Here is a 26,257-nt window from a genome sequence, read left to right on the forward strand (position 1 = left end):
TTCTGGGCCATCTGTATGTCTTCTTTGGAGAAATGTCTATTTAGGTCTTCTGCCCATTTTTTGATTGGGTTGTTTGTTTTTCTAATATTGAGCTGCTTAAGCTGTTTATATATTTTGGAGATTAATCCTTTGTCCATTGATTCATTTGCAAATATTTTCTCCCATTCTGAGGGTTGTCTTTTCATCTTGTTTGTAGTTTCCTTTGCTTTGCAAAAGCTTTTAAGTTTCGTTAGGTCCCATTTGTTTATTCTGGTTTTTATTTCCATTACTCTAGGAGGTGGATCAAAGAAGAACTTGCTTTGATTTATGTCAAAGAGTGTTGTTCCTACGTTTTCCTCTAAGAGTTTTATAGTGCCTGGCCTTACATTTAGGTCTCTAATCCATTTTGAGTTTATTTTTGTGTATGGTGTTAGGGAGTGTTCTAATTTCATTCTTTTACACATAGCTGTCCAGTTTTCCCAGCACCACTACTGAAGAGGCTGTCTTTTCTCCACTGTATATCCTTGCCTCCTTTGTATAGATTAGTTGACCAGAGGTGCGTGGGTTTATCTCTGGGCTTTCTATCCTGTTCCATTGATCTATATTTCTGTTTTCGTGCCAGTACCATATTGTCTTGATTACTGTAGCTTTGTAGTCTAGTCTGAAGTCAGGGAGTCTGATTCCTCCAGCTCCCTTTTCCCTCAACACTCCTTTGGCTATTCAGGGTCTTCTGTGTCTCCATAGAAATTTTAAGTTTTTGTTCTAGTTCCGTAAAAAATGCCATTGGTAATTTGATAGGGATTGCATTGAATCTGTAGATTGCTTTGGGTAGTATAGTCATTTTCACAATATTGATTCTTCTAATCCAAGAACATGGTATATCTCTCCATCTGTTTGTCATCTTTGATTTCTTTCATCAGTGTCCTATAGTTTTCTGAGTACAGGTCTTTTACCTCCTTAGATAGGTTTATTCCTAGGTATTTTATTCTTTTTGTTACAATGGTGAATGGGATTGTTTCCTTCATTTCTCTTTCTGACCCTTCTTTGTTAGTGCATAGGAATGCAAGAGATTTCTGTGCTTTAATTTTGTATCCTACAACTTTACCAAATTCATTGATTAGCTCTACTAGTTTTCTGGTGGCATCTTTAGGATTCTCTATGTATAGTATCAAGTCATCTGCAAACAGTGACAGTTGTATGATCCTTTTAATGTGCTGTTGGATTCTATTTGCTAGTATTTTGTTGAGGATTTTTGCATCTATGTTCATCAGTTACATTGGTCTGTAATCTTTTTTTGTAGTATCTTTGTCTTGTTTTGGTATCAGGGTGATGGTGGCCTCAGAATGAGTTTGGGAGTGTTCCTTCCTCTACTATTTTTTGGAAGAGTATGAGAAGGATGGGTGTTAGCTCTTCTGTAAATGTTTGATAGAATTCACCTGTGAAGCCATCTGGTCCTGGACTTTTGTGTGTTGGAAGATTTTTAATCAGTTTCAATTTCAGTGCTTACGATTAGTCTGTTTATATTTTCTATTTCTTCCTGGTTCAGTCTCAGAAGGTTGTGCTTTTCTAAGAATTTGTCCATTTCTTCTAGGTTGTCCATATTACTGGCATATAGTTGCAAATAAATTAATTTTAATAATATATTTTAACCCAATATATCTGAAATATTACCATATCAACATATAAATCAGTATTTTTTAAAATGAGATAATTTTGTGTTATTTTTTTGGTAGTACGTCTTTGAACAACACACAAACCCATTTACATCTCAATTAGGAGTAGTCACATTCCACATGCTCCATAGTCTCACAAAACTAGTGGTTACTGCACTAAACTATGTTAGTTTAACCAATTTACATTTACGTTTATGACTGGGTTTAACATCTAGCTCTTTATTTTCTAACTGTCCAGTGTTTTGTTGTTCTTCTCTTGCTATATTTGATAGTATTCTATTTTAATTCCTCTATGGGCTTTTCTTTTTAAATAGTCTTTTTGAGGTACAATTCACATAAAATAAGCTGCCTATGAAGTTACAATCTGACAAGTTTTGACATATAGTTACATCTGTGAAACCTTCAGCATAAGGGAATATACACATATCCATCACCCCCAAATTTCCTTATGCCCTTTACAACCCTCTCTCTTGCTCTACACACCTCTAAATTCCAAGCAACCACCAATTTGCTTTAATATACATCTCCTAGAGTTTTATATAAATAGACTCATACCGGACATACTCTTTTTTCCCCCGCCCCCGTCTTTCACAGAGCATAATTATTTAAGAGATTTATCCCTGCTGCTGCATGTAACATAGGTCACTCTATATGGCCAAACAGTATTTCACTGTATGCAATGGAATTCAATACCAAAAGAGCTATCTTTTTATATATTCATCTGCTGATGGACACTTGGGTTGTTCTGGATTTTAGATATTACGAATAAAGCTACTATGAACATTCATATGAGTGTTTTAATGAGTATATGCCTTCATTTTTCTTGGGTAAGCACCTAGGAAACAAATAGCTGGATCATACAGTAAATGTTCAATTTTTTAAGAAACTTCCAAATTGTTTTCCAAAGTAGTTCTACAATTTTACTTTCCCATCAACAGTATAAGAGTGTTACAGTTCCCCCACATCCTTTCCAACACTTAGTATGATCAGTCTTTTAAATTTTAGCTGTTGCAGAGATGTGTAATGTTATCTCACTTTGCATTTCTCTAACAACAAATGATGCTGAACATCTTTTTCATGTGCTTACTTGCCATCTGTATATCTTTTTTGCTGACCAATTCAATTACTTTTGCCAATTTATCAAATTGGGTTGTTTGCTGCCTTATTGTTGAGTTTTAGAGTTTATATATGCAGTCTGAATTTATGTATATTCTGGATAAAAATCCTTTATCAGCTATATATATATATGTATATATATCAGACATCTTTGTAAAGATGTGCCGCTCTATGGCTTATCTTTTCATTCTCTTAACAATGTCTTTTGAATAATGTAAGTTTTTAAAACTAATGAAGTCCCATTTGTTCTTTCACAGATTGTGCTTTTGGGGTCACATTAAAAAAATCTGTGCATAACCCAAGGTCACAAAGATTTTCTACTATGCTTTCTTCTAGAAGTTTTATAATTTTTAGGTTCTACATTTACATCAAAGTCCATTTGGAGCTCATTTTTGTATGAAGTATAGATCCATGTATCGATAGCTTGTTGCTGCTGTTGTTGGCAGCGTATGGATAACCTATTGTTACAGAATCCTTTGCTGAAAAATCTATTTTTTTCCTCCACTGAATTGCCTTTGTGCCTTTGTCAAAAACCAGTTGTCCATAACTGTGTGGCTTTATTTCCGGACTCTCTATTCTGTTCCATTGATCTATTTATCTTTCTTTATGCTAATACGACTTTGTTTTGATTACTGTAAGGTTTACAATAACTTTTAAAAGCAGCAGTCAGCCCTCCAACTTTCTATTTGCTTTTGAATATAAGTCTTTGTACCTTTTTAAAGACATTGTTTCAGTATGCAACCTTAATTTACCAGAATATTCTTATGTAAGAGTTAATACTCTATCACTTCATGTAAAATATAAAAACCTTAAACTATAAAATTCCATTTATCTTCACTTTGTGCTAATCACTGTCATATAAACATCTATGTACAGAATGAACCACATAATTCAAAGGTTTTCTGTATACCTAAACAATCTTTCAAAGAAGTTTAAAGGAGTAAAAGAGATAGCTTTTTAAAATTTTCATACATTTATTTACCATTCCTGGTACTCCTTGTTATTTCCTGCAGATCCAAGTTTCTGTCTAGTGCTATTCCATTCAGCCTAAAGAACTTTTTTTTTTTCTTTTAATGCAAGGTGTTAGTCTCCTGTGAGATATCTTTTTCTTGCTGGCTTATAAGATTATCTCTTTATTATTAGTTTTCAATATTTTGATTATTGTGTGCCTTGGTATGTTTCTTTTTACTTATCCTGACAGTTTTCTTCAAATTTTAGAAGTTTTCAACTATTACCGCTTCAATTATATAAATATTTGGCACCATTCTCTTTACTCCCTCTCTGAAACTGCAATTACATGTATGTTAGACTGCTTGATCTCCCCAAACATATACTTTTACTCTCTGTGGAAAACTGAGTAATTTCTGTCAATCTGTATTCAAGTTCATTAACGTTTCTTCTGTTGTCTTCAAACTGCTGTTAGTCTCAACCAGTGAATTTTTCATTCCAAATTTTGTATTTTTCAATTAGAGCATTTCTATATGCTTTCTTTATAGTTCTTTTCTCAACACATTCTTTCATGTTCATTATTTCAACATCTTCTTTTATAGCTTTAAAAATATTTATAGTCCTTGTCTGCTAATTCCAATATCAAGGTCATTTTGAGGTCTATTCTTACTGAGTGCTTCTTCACAGGATTTGTAAAATTTGATGGTATGCAGGATATTGTGGATGATAGTTGTGGGAAGACTGAATCATGTTGTCTTCCTTAGGGCACATTGTTTTATTTAGGCAGGCAATTCAATTACTGGTGAATCCTTCATGTCTTCTCAGGCTGGACTATCAGGGCTTCTTAACTTAGTCTTACAGCTGTCACTTACTATAGTGTATGATCCTTTCTCTTAAGGCCTGAGCTTTTTGCAGTCTAAACAGAATGTCTGAGGTAATCTGCAAGACATATGCATTCTAACTACCCAGAACTCCAATGTCTCAGAGCACTGCACAACCTATGGAATCACCATTCTAGCTCTGACCCACAGTTGGTCATTTCTGATAGAACAGGAGAGTCTCAACCTACACATATGCAGCCCAGCCATTATTCAAAATTCTGAATTAAGTAAGAAAGAATCCCCACACCAAATTCTGCCCTCCAACCTATGCCCAAACCCCTGGACAAGTTCCTTTTTCAGAATCCTTCTCCATAAAACCCAAATGTCTCAGCAGCTATGAATTCCAATCTTAGTCTCTTCAGCACAGTGATACCTCCATGCTTTACTTCGGCTCCACCTCCATGTGCTACTACAGTAGGGTACCCCAAAGCAGAAAAGCCAAAGTATTCATGAGACTCACTTCACATGTTTCCCTTATCTCAGATTTCATTATCTTGTACTATTTACTCATCAATTCCAGACAACAGTTGTCCCATATATTTTATTCAGTTTTGCAGCTTTTGATTTTGGGGAAAGATGGAAAGAAGGAAAGGCTGCTACCAGTACTCTGTCATAGTCCTACATATTAATTTAAAAAACATTTCCATTATCAATCATTAAATGTACTATTTCAAAAAACATGAAACTGGCAAAGCAGAGATACAGACATTTGAGCCTGTTTGTTCAATTATTTGTACATGGTACCTTGACTATCAAAATCATGGCCTAGTGATTTTGCTTTGTAACCATGACATGGAAAACTCATTAATGATGATGTGCAGAAAAATTCCTCTTAACATCACTATAACTATATTTGAAAAATACTTCATTATAATTTTAACTTAATTGTCAGGGATGTGTACATGTGCACTGAGGTGTACATATAAACAAGCATGGCTACATGAAGGAAATCAAAATGCTTCCATTCTTTTACAATCTTTATATTGCCCAATATGATTCCTCACACAAGTAATTCAGAAAAGGGTTTAGAAAAAAGAAACTTTGGCTTTAGGTAATAATATAAAATGTAGGGTTATAAGGCAAACTAATTCAGTCACCATCAGATTCAAATTTGGTCCACTGGCCATAAAACTAAGCTCTAAAAATTAGTCTATATTTATTTATAGACAGACATTACAACCAACCAACAGTAATGTTTCAAACATATAAAGCTTAAACACCCTAACTATGAAGATTAAACAAATCATTTTGTATTTCCAAGTAAATAAATAAAGGAAACCAATCCAAAGAGTTAAAAATACTGTAACCACACAGAAAAAAGATTTAAAGCACGTAAAAAAAACAGCATGCAACTGAATCTTATGGTATCTTTTTTTTTACAGTTTAGGCTTTAGGATTTGTGGGAGAGAAGAAATACTTAAAATAAAAATATTTTATGACACACAATAGAAGCTAAGCACAAAAGTACAAAAGGAGTAATAAGGAAACTTGTAACATGAAAGAAAAAAAGGTTACTTTTTTTTAATAAAAAAAAAAAAAAGCAATCAGATTTAGTTACTTGCCCACAAATCACCCACTTCAGGTTTTTTCACTTGACACATAAAAAAAGTTTACTTTTTTTTAATAAAAAAAAAAAAGCAATCAGATTTAGTTACTTGCCCACAAATCACCCACTTCAGGTTTTTTCACTTGACACATACATACTATAGTAAAACTTCTCTAAACTGTCTCAACACAGAGTATTTAAAAATAAAGGCTATTCTGGTAAAACACACTAAACGTTTGTTTTAACATTCTGCTCTGCAAAATGGCAAATAATGAGACTGTTAAGAGAGTTAACACTTACCTGTAACCACCATGCTGCTCATGTTAGAGTTTGGACTACTGAGAACACTGCCTGAGAGTAGTTCGTCAGATCCTCTCTGTTAAAACAAGAACAAATTAGCATAAGACCCCTTTACATTAAAAACTATTAATCTGAAAGTCTGTCACTTATCTGGTAACTTTTCAAACAGTGTCACTGAAAAACAAATGTCAGGTGTTACACTACTGGGAATAAAAAATTTAATCCCTAAAATAAAAAGTTAACTCTACTCTCCTATCCATCTCTTCCTTTTCCACAAAGCCAACAGTGCTTCCTCCCTTCCATTCACCCAAGCCCAACAGACAATAAATAGGAAAACTGATTCATAATCAGAAGCGTTGGAGAACTACATCATTTTTTTAAATAAACAAACTAATGCCACAGCAGCTGGACTTTCTCACAGACACTCTGTGAATCCTTCAGCCTCATAGCCCTTTACTCATCCAGATAACTCAGGTCTTTAGAAAATGAGAACTTCACACTGGTGAGTTGGACAACTCACTTACATGAGCTGGACAATTCATTTTCATAATCATTAAAATTAAACAATTAGGTATATATTCCAATGGCTAGAACACTGTAAACAAAGGCAAAAATCTATGGAATGAGAAATTTCCTTCTACCAATATAAAGAGACTGAATCACGTCTTTAAATCCTTTAAAGAAAAGGTTATAAATCATATGTTCTCAGAACTGCACAGTTGTTCAAACCAACCAATGTTGTTTCAACTATGTATATACAAAGTATGTGTGAGCAGACTAATATTTAAAATAGCTAAATCAACTTTTGCATATTTTAAGTATGTGTATACTCACATACATCAGTAATTAATATTTAAAATAACTAAATCAACACTAGCTGATTTAGACAGACAAACAGGACAAAGTTGAATGCAACCACCAAAGTGGAAGAAAATGTACAAAGGAGATAATTTACCAAAGCATTTCAGAAAGTCCAGAACAATCCAAATTAACCATAAAATTTATGTTAATTTGTGTTAAACTCATACTTTAATAAGCTGTATTATAATAAGTATCACAGTGATGAAAAAACATTTATACGTCATCCCCTTTTTAAAAGCTTTCTACTTGTTAGCATCAAGTTCACAGAAATAGAGAAAAATAAAAACATAGTATCAAGTCACGTTAATACCATATTTATATATTTAATTTTTTAATCAAAGTATGGAAGATTCAGCATGGCATTGTTTTATAAGGTAATGATATGATATACAGAATTAGATATTTTAGAGATCCTTAAAGTGTGGTCCCTAGAGCAGCATTAGACCTGGAAATTACCTTAGCAACATATGTTCTCAGATCCATCTTAGACGTACTGAACAGAACAATGGAGACAGGATCCAACAACCTGAGTTTTAACAAGCCTTTCAGATGCTTCTGATGCATGCTGAGGTTTAAAAACTGCTGACATCCATTACTGGTTCACTATCAACAACAAAAATGTTTCCTAGTATTTTTTTAAAATTTTTTAGAACACTTTTAGGTTTAAAATAAAATTGAGAAGAAGGAACAGATTTCCCATATACCCCCTGCCACCAAAGATGCATAGCCTCCCCCATTATCAACATCTTCCACCAGACTGGTACATTTATCACCAAGGATGAACCTATTTTGACACATCATAATCACCCAAAGTTCAGTTTACCTAAGGGTTTAACACTACATTTTAATACCTAAGGGTTTGGACAAATGTGTAATAACATATCCGTCATTATAACATCATACACAGTATCTTCACTACCTTAAAAATCCTCTGTGCTCTGCCCATTCATCCAAACTCCTCCCAACCCCTGATCTTTTTGTTGTCTCCTCAGTTTTGCCTTTTTCAGAATATAGTTGGAATCACATAGTATGTAGCATTCTCAGTTGGCTTCTTCCATTTAGTAATTTGCATTTATGGTACCACGTACCCCTCATGCCTTTCCATGGCTTGATAACTCATTTTGTTTTACTGCTGATAAATACCCCATTGTTGGGACATATCAATTTATTAATCCATTCACCTACTAAAGGACATCTTGGTTGCTTCCATGTTTTGGCTATTATGAATAAAACTGCTATTAAGATCCACGTGCAGGTTTCTGTGTATACCTAAGTTTTCAAATCCTTTGGATAAATACCAAGGAGTTGCTGGATTGTATGGTACAAGTACAGTCAGTTTTGCAAGAAGAGCCAAACTGTTTTCCAAAGTGGCTATATAATTTTGCATTCCCACCAGGAATGTATGAGAATTCCTGACACTCCACATCCTTACCGGCATTTATGGTTTCCAGTGTTCAAGACTTTGGCTATTCTGACAGTGTAGCAGTATCTCATTGTTATTTCAGTTTGCATTTCCTTAATGACATATGATGTGAAGCATCTTTTCATATGCTTATTTGCCATCTGTATATCTTCTTTGGTGAGATGTCTGTTAAGTTCTTTGGTCTATTTCCTAATCGGGTTGTTTTCTTATTGCTGAGTTTAAAAGTTTTTTGTATATTTTGGATAACAGCCCTTTATCACATGTATCTTTTGCAAAAGTCCAGCTTATCAATTATTTTTTTCATGGATTATGTCTTTGGTGTGGTACCTAAAAATTCATCTTTATACCCAACTCATCTAGATCTTCTCTTACCTATCTTCTAAGAGTTTTATAGTTCTGCATTTTATATTTAGGTCTATGATCCATTTTGAGTTAATTTTTGTGAAGAGTGTAATATCTGTGTCTCAATTCATTCTTCTGTACATGTATGTTCAGCTGTTCCAGTAGCACGTGTTGGAGAGACTACCTTTGCTCCTTTTTCAAAAATAAGTTGACTATATTTATGGGGGGGGGGTTCTATTCTGGGCTCTCTATTCTGTTTCACTGATCAACCTGTCTGTTCTCTCACCAAAACCACACTGTCATGATCACTGTAGCTTCATACTAAATCTTGGAAGTTGAGTAGCATCAAGTCCTCCAACTTTGTTATTCTCCTTCAATACTGTGTTGGCTTTCTGGGTCTTTTGCTTCTCCACATAAATTTCAGAATCAGTTTGTTGACATCCATATAACTGCTTGCTGGGATTTTGACTGGGATTGCACTGAATCTATATATCAATTTCAGAAGAACTGACATCTTGACAATACTGAGTCTTCCTATCCATGAACGTGGAATATCTATCCACATTTATTTGGTTCTTTGGTTTCATTTATCAAAGTTTTGTAGTTTTCCTCATGTAGATCTTATATGTATTTTGTTAGATTTATACCTAAGGTTTTCAAATTTGGGGGTGCTAATGTAAACTGTATTTTGTTTTTAATTTCAAATTGCACTTGCTCACCATTGGTATACAGGAAAGCAACTTACTTTCCTATTAATATATTAACCTTGCACCCTGCAATCCTGCAATAACTACTTATCAGTTCCATGAAATTTTTTGTCAATTCTTTTGGATGTTGTACATAGACTATCATGTCATCTGCAAACAAGTTTCATACCTTCCTTCTCAATCTGTATACCTTTAGTTTCCTTTTCTTGCCTTACTGCATCAGCAAGGAATTCCAGGAGGATGTTGAAAAGAAGTGGTGAGAAGGGACATCCTTGCCTTGTACTTGATCTTCATGAGAAAGTGTTGAGTTTCTCACCATTAATATGTTAGCTGTAGGGTTTTTTGGTAGATGTTCTTTGTCAAGTTGAGGAAGTTCCCCTCTGTTCTAGTTTAGTGAGAATTTTTATCATGAATGGGTGATGAATTCTGTCAAATGCTTTTTCCTCACCTAGTGATATGATCATATGATTTTTCTTTGATTGATGTGATGAATTAACCTAGTTTTCTTTGTTTCTATGACAACTATGCCATATGGCATTAGGAAAAAGGATTCTGTAGTTCAGCTTCTACCGACTATGTCACTGGTAAATTACTTACCTGTTCTAAACTTTAACTTACTCATTTGAAAAACAGAGATAACATCTTATCACAATCCTTGGGCTGTGAAAGGTTTCAGGACTGAGACTAGCCCAACAACTTTCTCCTCTGGAGAAGAGAGAACCATGACAGAGAGACATGGGACAAGCATGTGAATATCAAGTTCCTGAGGAAAATTAGATTCTCAGAAAGGAAGGTTCTCACTCATGTATTTCTGGCCTCCACTAACACAAAGGTGCTACAAAGGAGGTGGACTGAGTGCTACCTACCTGCTAAAAGCTGTGAAAGCACAAACTCATACAACCAATAAAAATATAAAATACATATAATGACACACCGAAGAGGATCAATAAAACCAAAATTTGGTTTTTTGAAAACAAGATAACAGAATAGACAAACTTTGGGTGAGAATTAAATAAGGAAAACAAAAAAAGCATAATTATATATTATTAGGTCATGAAAAAAACCAGATGAAAAAAACTTAGCCCAGTGAATAACCTCATGGAGCATACTGATACCATTTTCTTACAACTGCAGGACTTTCACTTATGAAAAATCAACTTCCAGGTTATTTACACCACTATGTTCTGCATTTCCATTTTGTTATAGTGGCTTAGGCTTTACCCTAAAATATATATATCAGTAATGTGAAAAAAAATGACACTGCATATTTTAACTGGCTATCTCTATAAGAGTAAAAAAGACAGAAGAAAAACGAAATTGGATCCCCACCTCGTACAATAAATTTTTTTCTGATGAATTAAGAGACAAACACAACAGATAAGACTTTAAAATTTTTTCAAAAGAAAATATTTTTATGTTTATATATGAGTATGTAAGTCACAAAAGCGGATCACATACTATATAATGAATACCTCAATAAGTTCCATAGAGAAGAAATTGTACAGATCATAATATCTGGTCAAACACAATAAACATATTTTAATGAAAATAAGAGAGATAAGAAAAATAAAACAAAATCTAATCGTTGTAGTTTATTCACATAAAATTTTGAAACTTCCTAAAAACCTGAGCCAAAAAGAGAATCAAAACTTCAAATACAGATTCCTATGAATATTTAAAAAGAAAGACCAGTTACTCATAAAAAAATAGACAAGATTAGTTTTCAGCACACACGAAATGGAAATTATCCTTAAACAGAAAAGTTGTTTCATCTTGCTCACAGTAAAAACAAATTCAAATTAATACTAGATTTAGATGCCATTTTTCACCTCTCAGACTGGCAAAACCCCAAGCATTTGACAATATACTATACTATGGCTAGGGGGAACTGAGGCACTTGCATGCTTTCTATACAGTGGTATAAAGAAATGAGAAGATTTTCCATATATACCCCTGGAGTGATTTCCAGACTGTATTTCTCATTAAGTAAAAAAGGTAAGATATTAAACCCTATGTATTCTGTGCCACCTTTTCCCTAAAGTGGTGGGAGCGAGCACGTAAAAAGAAATTCACATTTACCTCTATTAAATAAAAGAATAAACCAAAAACTAGTGAAAATAGATACCTATAAGAGGATAGAAAAAGCAAAGCAGAGTCGACAGGAGTGAAAGACTAGACATCTATGAATGTAGCTTATTTTGCAGTTTTGACTTTGGAAAATTTATTCAACATGAAAAAATTCCCTAAAAGTGAAAACCAAAATGTAACAAATAAACCTAACTATTAGCTTGGTGGTAGAACCGCACACAGAATTATCTCAATAGATTTAAAAATTCTGTGATTATACATTCTTTGTGAAATACACTTTAAGGACAAAAATAACTGCAAACATCTTAAAACTGTATTACAATGTTATCAGTAACACTGATGTTGCTTTTTAAAGAAACTAGTATATATGCAATTATGTTAACATTAGCAAGCAAGAGTTTACAACATACAAGAGATACAAACAAAAAACTGGAAGAGGAAAAATTGTAAAATTACATACAAACAGGAAATAAATGAGTTCAAATATATTTGTCTCAAAAAAATTTTGTTAGCTTTGTGAATTGAAAAAATCTTGAAACAATAACAACCTAAAAGCAATTGGCACCTTTGCACCCACATTACTGTGGTCTCTAAGGACCAGGTCTCACTAAAGGACCATTCTTTTTAAAGAAATGGTTAACTGAAGTTTTGGAGGAAGAAATGATACTTTAGGTAAGTATCAAAATTACCGGTATTATGAGCTGCTGCTGGCCCAAGATGAGAAAATTTAAACATTTTTAAAGGAATGATCATTGCAGTAAGACTGGAATAAACATAAAAATCCTTGCCTTCACAACAACCTAACATCAACGCTAAGGAACTCACATTACACTGGAGTTACTGGAGTTACCAGCTCATGAGGAAAATTTTTTTAACTGAAAATCTACCCTGCTTTTCTTTTAATAAGGGTGTTTCAGTATGACCAAATATTTGATGAAAAAAGTCCTTCCAACAGAAAAATATTTTAAAATATATGCAGGAGAAAAAAAATAATATCACCATTTTTGCAATACCCAATGAAATTACTCAATTATCAGCTACTAAAGCCCACTAGGTGAAAGGATGATAGAGCACTCCACACTGGATGCATCAAGCTGAGGACACCTGAACCTATGATAAATGTCAGTACTGAACCTACTGATAAAACATCACAAAGAGGTAACTAGACATGTTCCTCCTGGTGTGATACATTAGAAATTACAGAGTACACTTATAAAATATTCTTGCTAAAAATGAAACCTGAATCTGATCAAGCCTCATCTAACTACAAGTACACAGGAAATACAAGACATGAGAAACACACAAAATGACAATATGGAGGTATAATCAGCAAAATTATACTTTTCTGAAAATTGTTCAGAATAGATGACCCAGTTTCTCTAACAAAGAAAATCAAGAAAGGGGGAGGGAGAAGGAAAACTGACTTATAAATAGACTTAAAAGAACCAAATCAACATGTTGACATTCCTTGATCCCTGATTCAAAAAGAAAATATAAAAGACTTCTTTAAAGTGACTGGGAAATTTTGACTACTGTTAGACATTAGATGATATTAAGAAATTATTTTAGTGATGGGGTGGGATTGGGCAAAATAAGTGAAGGGGATTAGGTGATACAAACTTCCAGTTATAAAATAAATAAGTTACTGAGATGTAATGTACAGCTTGGGGGATATAATTAATAATATTATAATAATTTTTTACAGTGACAGATGGTTATGGTGATCAACCTGTAATGTATGTAAATTTTGAATCATTATGTTATACACCTGAAACTAACGTAACATTGTATGTCAAATATACTTCAAAAGAAAAGGAAAAACTTATTTAAAATTTTATTAGGTATAATACAAATGTCATCTTTAAGAGATTATATCTATTAGAGATACACATTGAAGTATTTAGGAATGATATAAATTAATCACTGAGATTTGCTTTAATATTCTCCCACAGGAAAGCAAAGGAAGTATATTATTATACCATTCACCCTACTTTTGTATACCTTGAAGGTTTCACAAAGCTTAAAAAAGTGAAAAAGATGTAAGACGTTGATAAAACACATTGAAGAAAACACATATAAGTGGAAAGATATTCCATGCTCATGGACTGGAAGAATACTGTTAAAATGTCCACACTACCCAAAACAATCTACACATTCAATGCAATCCTTATCAAGCTAAGGATTTAGTACAGCTAAGCCCCTTGGCATCAGTCTTAGCAATGACTTTTTGGCTTTGACACCAACAGCAAAGACAACAAAAGCAAAAATAAATTTGGACTATATCAAACTTTTAGCTTCTGTAGAGCGAAGGAACCCATCAACAAGATGAAAAAGGCAACCTACTGAATGGGAGAAAATATTTACAAATCATATATAGAAAGTTAGTATCAAAACTAAAGAACTCATACTACTCAGAAAAAACAATATGATTACAGAATGAGAAGACACAAACAGACATTCTTCCAAAGACACAAACGACCAACAGGAACATGAAAACGTGCTCAACATCACTAATCATCAGGGAAATGCCAATCAAAACTACAATGAGATATCGCCTCACACCTGTTAGAACGGATATTATCAAAAAGAAATAAAAAGCACTGTCGAGGATGTGGAGAAAAAAGAAGACTTGTGCACTTATGATGGGAATGTAAATTGGTGTATCCACCAAGGAAAACAGGTTCCTCAAAAAATTTTAAGAAGTACAACTGTATGATCCAACAATACCACCTAAGTATTTACTGGAAAGAAATAAAATCACTATCTATAAAAGATATCTGCACCCTGTATTCATTGTAGCACTATCTACAACAGTCAAGACATGGAAACAACCTAGGTCTCCATCAATGTATGAAGAAAATGTGGTTAATCTATACAATGAAATACTATTCAGCTATAAACAGAAGAAAATCCTACCATCTGCAACAACATGCAAATGAGGTCATTAGGCTAAGTGAAACAAGTCAGAGAAAGACAAACACCATATGATCTCATTTATATGTAGATTCTTAAAAAAACAAACAAAAACCCAAAACACTGAACTCACAGATACAGAGAACAGTGGTATCCAGAAGCACAGCCAGGCCTTTTGGGGGGGTGGGGACTGAGGGGGGCTAGGAATTAGTGAAGGTGGTGGTCAAAAGGTACAAATTTGGAGTTACGACATAAATGACTCCTGACGATATAATGTACCGCATGCTGATACAGTTAACAATACTGTATATTTGAAAGTTGCAGAGAATAAATCTTAGAAAGTCCCATCACAAGGAAAATAATTTAACTATGTGTGGTGATGGATGTTAACTAAACTTATTCTGGTAATCATTTCACAATATATACATACATCAATTCATGTTGTTCACCTGAACATAACACAATGTTTTTACATCAATTACACCTCAATCTTAAAAAAAAAAGGGAACTCTAAAAGTCAAAGCTTACTGCCCAAACTATCAACTGATCTTTCTTCACCTTGAATGCATTTTTAAACAAGAAAATAAACATGTTCGGGATGTAATTTAAAGTGGACAAAAAATAATAATACAGTAAAATAGATCTAGTGTGGGCAGAAAAAGACAAAAACAGAAATTAGTGAATCATGAAACAAACAAAATTAACAAAAGCTAGTACTTTGAAAAGACCAGTAAAATAAGGTCTCTGATAAGAAAAAAAAGAAAAAGGATAAAATATGAATGTGTACTGTTAATGAAAATTTAAAAAGGGAGAATTAAAAAATGTTATAAAATTCTGAGAAATGGAAAAGTACTAAATAAATCAGTAACTTTGGAAAAAATCAAACTGGCAAAGAAGCATCTCTCTTTCCTCATGCCTACACATAAGCTTTAAAAAATCCTTCTAAAATGTAGGGAAAATGATGGAAGTACATACAATGCTGATTAGCTTTGGTAAAATTATCAGTGACTTAATTTATTTTCCTTTTTGCCTAAAGCATTAAGTTTCTGCATTAAGCATGTCTTTTACAATTAAACAAAATAGTATGGAGAAGTAAGGGAAAAATTCTTCAAAGAAATATCACTGTTCTCTCCAGCTCTGCCATCTTGTTTTTTTCATAATACAAATACAATACTCTCCAATTAACTTATAAATTTAGTACAACTATAATCAAAACCTGAAAGTCTTCATGGAACTTAGCCAACTGATCTTAAAAATATATATACGGTGAAGAAAATGCCAAGACAATTTTGAAGTTGCAAAATTCACTCTCCAAGATTCCAAAACTTACTGTGATGCCACATTAAATTAAGACATTTGGGTAGTAAGACAATAATAGACAATGAAACAGAAGAGATAGCCCAGGGAAAGTTTCACACATATATGGAAACCTGACAACTAACACTGCAGATCAGTAGGAAAAACATGAACCATTCAACTGCGTTTGTACCAGATTTGTTAGCCATTTACAACACACGACACAAAAATTAAATTACAGGTAAACTGAGGCCCTAAATGTGAAAATCAAAATTTAAAAATTTTCAAAATAAAATCCAGAAGACTATATAGTATAAAACCTTGAGTTTAAGAAAGATTTCTTAAAACTAAAACGTAAATTTAATGTTAAAATTTCCTATTCTGTTCATCAATGCCAAAAAATAAGCTACAGACAGGAAGGAATTTATCTGTACCAAATGTAACCAACAAAGCTTTAGTACCCACAATATATAAAAACTCCTAGAAATCAGTAACAAAAAATAAATAAATATAATTTACTTCTAATAAAGTGCTCCTTCTAAATATAATTTACAAATTAAAGAACTACAAAACCAAGCATCACCATCATTTGAGCACTTACAGCCATTCTGTGCTAAATCTTTTACATATTATTCAATCTTCAACATAACTTCTCAGGTAGGTCCTGTTAAACCCATTTTAAAAGTTGTAAAACAAACTCAGAGGTTACCTTGTTCAATGTTACAGGCCAATTCTAGTCTGTTAATTCTAAATCACATGCTTTTAATTTGACAAGCCCTTCATTGAAAAATAATTTCTTGTCCACCATCAGTAATGCCAATTTATGTTCAATTTTAATATTATATTTCTATTATAGAAAATTTAATTGGACTTTCAAGATATACTTCTTTGTACATATCCTTTAAGAATACTGACAAACATGTCTATTGAGCAAACTATGCTGAGCATAAACCAACTGAAGAAAAAGTTATTACAAAAAATGTTCTTGGAAAAAACATCACACAGACATATGCCAAAAACAAATCAGATATCATATATCTTCTAATGGAAAAACATATCACCACTTATAAAATATTACTAAAAACAGAAAGAGAACCTGATGATCTGTAGATCCATCTACCAATTGACATATATGGAAAACATAATAATTATAACATCAGAATACAATCAGTATATGCAGACTATGGACAACTCTGTAAGACCAACAACCAGTTTTCTTCAAAAATAAAATGTAATTATGAAAAACCTCACAGTGATAAAAGAACTCGTAAATTGAAAGAAATTTTAAAAGCATGTCAATTTATTGAATGTGTTGATCTTATTTGATCCTGATCCCTCCCCACCACGAAAAATGAACTCTGCAAAAATATTATGACTTTCATGAGACAAATAGAAATCTTAACACAAATCTGGCACTTAAGAACATTAAGGGGCTTCCCTGGTGGCGCAGTGGTTGAGAGTCCGCCTGCTGATGCAGGGGACACGGGTTTGTGCCCCAGTCCGGGAGGATCCCGCATGCCGCGGAGCGGCTGGGCCCGTGAGCCATGCCCGCTGAGCCTGCGAATCTGGAGCCTGTGCTCCGCAACGGGAGAGGCCACAACAGTGAGAGGCCCGCGTACCGCAAAAAAAAAAAAAAGAGGCCCGCGAAAAAAAAAAAAAAAAAAAAAAGAACATTAAGCAATTGTTGCTATTTTGGGGGGGGTGGCACTAACAGTACTGTGATTGTATTTCTTTAAAACAGAGATAGAGAGAGGACTGACCCTATCTTTTAAAGAGACACACCAAAACATTTATGGATGAAACAAATAACCTGGAATTTTTCTCAAAATAATACAGAAGGAGAAAAGTAGAGTGTGGATATCCTAAGTTTTAGCAATGGGTTGTTCGTTGATGATTGTTGGGACTGAGTGACATATAAATAATGCTTCATGATACTACCGTGTCTTTTTTTAATGTTTAAAATTCACCACAACAGCTGTAAGACGAATCATTGCTCAAAAACACATACCTTTCATAACTGTTATATTTTATTACTTTTAAAGTAAAAATATTACCTAACCACCTTAGCCCTTAATGAAGTATGCCTGAAACTAAATTAAGAAAGCTATTACAGTTTAGGAACACAAATGGACCACGTAAGAGATTAGAATAGTTAACAACTATATTCTAATTCATGGTGCTCCATACAGTACCAAAGCCAACTATTTTGCAGCTCAGTCTCCACGTTCTAAAGAGAGCAGAATAATGAGCTACTTTCATGTATGGAAGCTTACAGATATATGGAATACTGCCTACCACATGAAATACTTGAAATTTTCTCCAACCTATCAGCCATTCTATTTTTTCTCTCCCTCCCATATATTACACAAACCCTTTGCTGTAAAATCCATATCATTCAGCTAAATTGTTCAATGGCTATGAATTTGTGCCAGCCTATTGACAAAACTTTGGCCATGTCTTCCCCTCAGCATATACTGCTCACTTCTGCTCCCAAACACACACAATACACAGGTCACAATCCACTGATTTCATGAAATCTACTCTGATTCTACCAAACAATCTTCCCTAACATAGCCATAGGGCATTTGCTTAAACCTTGTATATTTATTTCTTCAACTAGATGAGGTTCTAGAAGATACAGCTCTTTCGGATCTCCAGCAAAAAGGAAGAATGTTGTGCAATAAAATTGATATTTACCTTTTTACTGATAAGTGGCTCATGAGATTATGAGCATGTTGAAGCCAGAGACCCTTCAACAGTCATTAAATATAAACTAAGTATGTACTATTTAACAGGCACAATAAAACAAAAAAGGTCTCTGCCCTCGAGACGCATATATTCTATTCTTAATGTCTCTGAATCACCAGTCTTTAACACAGTGCTGACATTCAGCAGACACACTAATGTTTCTAATTTGAAATTCTAATACAAATACCCTAGCAAGCATTACGTAATGTTTTAAGAAAACTCAAAATCTAAAAACCCAAACAACAGTTTTTCTTAACCTACCTGTTATAAATCAGTTATGTTCAACTATTACAAAAAAATGTTTTCTTTAGCATTATTTTACTGTAATTGTGTAGGAAAGCCAATGATGAATAAAATAGCCATATCACAACTTAAAAATGTCTGTGCATTCTGCAATTTACAACCAGTGCTTTCAAAATTCTAGTGAAATTTAACTTGAAAAAAGCTAACTACTTGGGACCATTATTCTGCAAGAATTTCAAAAGCAAAATGGTTAAGAGTACAGAAATGAAGCCTCTGAAACAAATTACAAAGAACATAAAAAAACATTTTAAACAAATGCAATAAACTTCATATTAAAAATTCACAAACTTCCTCTCTTGTTTTACAGTCTCACTGACCTGACCAAATAGAAAGGAGTCTAAAATCATTGAGAACTGAGTAAGTCTACAGCACGTTTATAAGGATAATGAAAAATGAGATTTCAACATACCCTAAAGCTATAAAAATTGGATATTCTTTATGTAGTACAAACTGGTTAACATTAACAAAGGACCTAATTCACGGAAAATACTTTTTATGCATAATCACTTTTAATCTTCAGAACTTATAATCTCAATTCTAAAGAAACTGAAATTGAAAATGTTTAAGTACCAAAGAGACAAAAAAATTAATTATACTACTTCATAATTCAAACACACCTAGATGCCCAAAACTGTACGAGGTAAAAAAGTAATAAACTATAAGAAAAAGTACCTATGATGCATATGAATCAATTTTCTTTTCATATAGAGTTGTAACAAACAAGATAATCATTGAAATAGATCACATATACAAAGAGGCAGTTCACAAAAACAGAAAGTCAAATTTTAAAAATCTCACCCATTTCAAATTACAAACCTTTTTTCTACTGTGAAATTAGCTAGTATTCTAAATTTTTATTAAAACCCAGGATTGGTTAAGGGTGTAGAAAAACAGGCACTCCCATACACAACTGCAGAAAACAAATGAGTAAGGAAACTTGTGGCACTGTGGTTTTAACAAACTTTTTAACTGTAAATTTCATTTGACACTGCATTTTTACTTCTATTTTTAGTATGCTCAGTTTTTAACTGCAAAGGGAATCAAACCAAAATGTTCATCAATGTGGATCTAAATTGTGGTATGTCAAGCAACAACACTGTGGTGCATCCATAGAACAAAGAATAAGATAAATCTATTACTGCAGAGACATTATGTAATTTTTTTTTTTAAAGTGAACTTCTACTTTTGGCCAAGAAGGTATAACATGGGCCAGTTTGCCCAACTGAGAAAAAAAATAAAAGAAAAAGAAAATCACACATAATATATAGAACAATGTTTTTCAAGACCACTGGACATCAGACAATGATGAACAATGATCCCGGAGAGTCAGAAAACCACCATGGGGTAAGGCCGCCATCGTCCCAGCTTACTCACTTGAGAAAAAGTCCAGGTCAAGGCACAGCTCAGATAAGGAAACCAGGTCAAACTTGGAAAACTCCCTGAGAGTTAAGAAAGAGGCAAGAATCCAAGCAGACCAAAGCAACTAGAGTTTGTATGGCAAAGTTCCAAAGACAGTTACACGGAGAGAACTCCGGAAATCTGCAGAGAATCCTCCCTGAGTATCCAATGCATGTGCACAACTATGTTAAGGGTAAAGTAGAAGATAATTTGTCTTCTTGTTTAAATCTTTTAAAAAGATAAATGGCTGTTTAAACAAATAAAAAGAATGCTGTATAGAATTTACAACACATAGAAGTAAAATGTTATAATAATAGTACACAGGCCAAAGGGGGAGAAGTATTCTAATATTCACATAGTATATGTAAAGTAGCATAAATACTACTTGAGTTAAGACTGTGATAAATTAAAGATGCTATAAATCCTAAAACAGCTATCAACATAACAAAACAGCTATAAGCTAATCAGCTGAAGAGATTAACATGGAATTTAAAAAATTACTCAATCCAAAAGAAAGCAGAAAAAAAAGGGAACGAAGAACACAAGGGACAAATGGAAAACAAACAACAAAGTGGTACTTTTAACACTAACCATATTAATATAACAGTATTGAATGTGAAGGGTCTCAACAACCAAAAGAGGGTGTAAGATAGGATTTAAAAATGAAGTCTCTATTTTATGCTGTCTACAGGAAATATACTTTAAAATCTAAGGATACAAATAGTCTGAAAGTAAAATAATGGAAAAAGATATACCATGTAAACTGTATTCAAAAGAAAGCCAAGATGGCTGTATTAATATCAGAAAAAGTAAAGCAAAGAAATTTTAAAAAAGCAAAGAAATTTTTAAAAATTTTAAATTTTAAAGCAAAGTAGATTACCAGGGATAAAAAAGGTCACTGCATAATAATAAAGGGGTCAATGAATCAAGAGGACATAGTAATCTTGAACATTTATGTACTAATTATAACTTCAAAAACATAAAGCAAAAACTGGTAGAACTGCAAGGAAAAACAAACGGATGCACAATATAGGAGATTTCCATATTGTTTTCTCAATAAGTGACAGAATGATAAAAAATCAGGAAAGGCAGATCACTTGAGCAACACTACCAATAAACATGACCTAACTGACATGTATAGAACACCTCACCCAACAATAACAGAATGCACATCCCTATCAAATGCACTTAAAACTAACAGGATATAGGGCTTCCCTGGTGGCGCAGTGGTTGAGAATCTGCCTGCGGATGCTGGGGACACAGGTTCGTGCCCCGGTCCGGGAAGATCCCACATGCTGCTGAGCGGCTGGGCCCGTCAGCCATGGCCACTGAGCCTGTGCATCCGGAGCCTGTGCATCCGGAGCCTGTGCTCCGCAATGGGAAAGGCCACAACAGTGAGAGGCCCGCATACTGAAAAACAAACAAACAAACAAAACCTAACAGGATATATATTTGAACCATAAAACAATAAAATAATTACAAAGATTCAAGTCTTACAAAATATGTTCTCTAAGCATGATGGAATTAAATTAGAAATAAATAACAGAAAAATACATGGAAAATTCCCAATACTTGGAAATCAAATGACATACTTCTCAATAACCCATGGGTCAAAGAAATAAAAAAACATATTGGAATGTATTTTGAACTGAATGAAAAGAAGTATAAATGTCAAAATTTGAGGGGTACCATGAAAGCAACACTTGTATGAAAATACATGGCATTAAACCTCTCTGTATTAGAAAAGATATGTCAACTACATCAACTTCAATGTTAAGAAGAGAGCAAACTAAATACAAAGCAGAAAAACATTAAAACAGCAGAAATCAATAAAATGGGAAAGAGAAAACACAATGCAACCAAATGCTGTTTTCTGTTTTATATTAATAAAATCAATAAATCTTTAGCCAGACTGATAGGGAAAAGAGAAGACACTAATTATCAATACCAGGAATGAGAGAGGCAACATCACTATATTCTACAGATACTAAAAATATAAAAATGTAATACAACAAACAACCCTATGCAAATAAGTTCAGCAACTTTGATGAAACAGACTAATTCTATGAAAACAAAATTACCAAAGCTCACTCCAGAATAAATAATGTGGATAGTCCTGTATCTATTCAATAAATTGAATGTGTAGTTTAAAACCTTCCCACAAAGAAAACACCAGGCCCACACAGCTTCACTAGTGAACTGTACCAAACTTTTAAGAAAAAAATATATCATTTAAGGTATTTACCCTAATATCAGGAAAAAAGTAAGAAGGCCTGCTCTCATCATTTAAATATTATACTAGATGCCATAGGCAAGAAAAACAAAAGGCATCCAGATAAAAAATAAGATGAACAGTGTATATATAAAATCTGACGGCATCTACCAAATAGTTGTTCAATCTAATAAATGAGTTTGGCAAAGGTGCTGAATACAAGAGCAATGGGCATAAATAATCTGTATTTCTATATATTAATAACAAATACACATTTGATTTTTTAAAATATTACTTGAAATAGCACCAAGAAACACAAAATAAGGATAAATCTGACCAAAAAAATACAAAATCTATACAGTGAGAACTAAAACAATGCTGAAAGAAATGAAAGACCTAAGTAAATGGAAAGATAAATTGTGTTCATGGATGAGAAAACTCAACATTAAGATGTTAATTTTCCCCAAATTGCTCTACTGATTCAAGTTAATTTCAATTAAATCCCAGCAGGCCTTTTTGTAGAAACTGACTCATAGGAAAATGTTAAGGACCCAGAAGAGCCAAAACAACTTTGAAAAAGAACAAAGTTCTACTTGATTTCAAGATTTAATATAAAACTACAGTAATTAAGACAGTACGTTTTTGGCTACTAGGTAGACAAAAATGGGTCAATGGACGAGAATACAGTACAGAAATAGAATCATACGTACGTACATAATTGATTTTTGACACAGGTGCAAAGCCAGTTCAATGAAAAAAAATAGTCTTTTCAATGAATGTTGCTAGAAAAAGTAAATGTCCATATCGAAACCCAAAAAACCTTGATTCATACATTGCACCATATTACAAAAAATTAACTCAAAAAGACTTAAATGCAAAACTAAAAACTACAAAACTTCTATTAGAAAACAGAGGAGAAAATCATCGTGACCTTGGGTTACACGAAGATGGCTTAGATATGACCAAAAGCATGAACCACACCAAACCAAAAAACAAACAAACAAACAAAAAACACCACAAAACACCTGGTAAACTGACGTTCATCAGAATTAAAAACTGCTGCACTACTGCTCTTCAAAACACTGTGGAGAGAATGAAAACACAAGTGGCAGAAAATATTTTAAACCATATATCTGATAAAGAACTTGTAACCAGAAATGTAGACAACTCAAAGAAATAAATCAACTTAAAAAGTGGACAAGAGATTTAAAAAGACACTGTACCAAAGATGATACACAGCTTGCAAAAAGCCCATGAAAAGATGTTCAGCACCAAAGACCTTAGAGAAACGCAAATGAAAACCACAAAGAGATTACACATCCACTAGAATCTCTATAATCAAGAAAAACAGACAACAGGCACTGGGGCCACTGAGCCTGTGCATCCGGAGCCTGTGCATCCGGAATGGGAAAGGCCACAACAGTGAGAGGCCCGCATACTGAAAAACAAACAAACAAACAAACAAAACCTAACAGGATATATATTTGAACCATAAAACAATAAAATAATTACAAAGATTCAAGTCTTACAAAATATGTTCTCTAAGCATGATGGAATTAAATTAGAAATAAATAACAGAAAAATACATGGAAAATTCCCAATACTTGGAAATCAAATGACATACTTCTCAATAACCCATGGGTCAAAGAAATAAAAAAACATATTGGAATGTATTTTGAACTGAATGAAAAGAAGTATAAATGTCAAAATTTGAGGGGTACCATGAAAGCAACACTTGTATGAAAATACATGGCATTAAACCTCTCTGTATTAGAAAAGATATGTCAACTACATCAACTTCAATGTTAAGAAGAGAGCAAACTAAATACAAAGCAGAAAAACATTAAAACAGCAGAAATCAATAAAATGGGAAAGAGAAAACACAATGCAACCAAATGCTGTTTTCTGTTTTATATTAATAAAATCAATAAATCTTTAGCCAGACTGATAGGGAAAAGAGAAGACACTAATTATCAATACCAGGAATGAGAGAGGCAACATCACTATATTCTACAGATACTAAAAATATAAAAATGTAATACAACAAACAACCCTATGCAAATAAGTTCAGCAACTTTGATGAAACAGACTAATTCTATGAAAACAAAATTACCAAAGCTCACTCCAGAATAAATAATGTGGATAGTCCTGTATCTATTCAATAAATTGAATGTGTAGTTTAAAACCTTCCCACAAAGAAAACACCAGGCCCACACAGCTTCACTAGTGAACTGTACCAAACTTTTAAGAAAAAAATATATCATTTAAGGTATTTACCCTAATATCAGGAAAAAAGTAAGAAGGCCTGCTCTCATCATTTAAATATTATACTAGATGCCATAGGCAAGAAAAACAAAAGGCATCCAGATAAAAAATAAGATGAACAGTGTATATATAAAATCTGACGGCATCTACCAAATAGTTGTTCAATCTAATAAATGAGTTTGGCAAAGGTGCTGAATACAAGAGCAATGGGCATAAATAATCTGTATTTCTATATATTAATAACAAATACACATTTGATTTTTTAAAATATTACTTGAAATAGCACCAAGAAACACAAAATAAGGATAAATCTGACCAAAAAAATACAAAATCTATACAGTGAGAACTAAAACAATGCTGAAAGAAATGAAAGACCTAAGTAAATGGAAAGATAAATTGTGTTCATGGATGAGAAAACTCAACATTAAGATGTTAATTTTCCCCAAATTGCTCTACTGATTCAAGTTAATTTCAATTAAATCCCAGCAGGCCTTTTTGTAGAAACTGACTCATAGGAAAATGTTAAGGACCCAGAAGAGCCAAAACAACTTTGAAAAAGAACAAAGTTCTACTTGATTTCAAGATTTAATATAAAACTACAGTAATTAAGACAGTACGTTTTTGGCTACTAGGTAGACAAAAATGGGTCAATGGACGAGAATACAGTACAGAAATAGAATCATACGTACGTACATAATTGATTTTTGACACAGGTGCAAAGCCAGTTCAATGAAAAAAAATAGTCTTTTCAATGAATGTTGCTAGAAAAAGTAAATGTCCATATCGAAACCCAAAAAACCTTGATTCATACATTGCACCATATTACAAAAAATTAACTCAAAAAGACTTAAATGCAAAACTAAAAACTACAAAACTTCTATTAGAAAACAGAGGAGAAAATCATCGTGACCTTGGGTTACACGAAGATGGCTTAGATATGACCAAAAGCATGAACCACACCAAACCAAAAAACAAACAAACAAACAAAAAACACCACAAAACACCTGGTAAACTGACGTTCATCAGAATTAAAAACTGCTGCACTACTGCTCTTCAAAACACTGTGGAGAGAATGAAAACACAAGTGGCAGAAAATATTTTAAACCATATATCTGATAAAGAACTTGTAACCAGAAATGTAGACAACTCAAAGAAATAAATCAACTTAAAAAGTGGACAAGAGATTTAAAAAGACACTGTACCAAAGATGATACACAGCTTGCAAAAAGCCCATGAAAAGATGTTCAGCACCAAAGAC

General features: G+C 33.1%; 1 protein-coding gene across 1 annotated transcript in view; it reads right to left on the minus strand.

Moving 5' to 3' along the window:
* The window catches only part of PTBP2 (polypyrimidine tract binding protein 2), an 89,075-nt gene that overhangs the window by 57,995 nt on the left and 4,823 nt on the right, over positions 1-26,257 (minus strand). The window contains exon 3 of the mRNA XM_055084441.1: positions 6,444-6,519. Within this exon, the coding sequence (XP_054940416.1) occupies positions 6,444-6,519 (76 nt within the window). The remainder of the gene's footprint in view (positions 1-6,443; positions 6,520-26,257) is intronic.

Source organism: Physeter macrocephalus, chromosome 4 (genome assembly GCF_002837175.3).
Source record: "Physeter macrocephalus isolate SW-GA chromosome 4, ASM283717v5, whole genome shotgun sequence".
NCBI lineage: Eukaryota > Metazoa > Chordata > Mammalia > Artiodactyla > Physeteridae > Physeter > Physeter macrocephalus.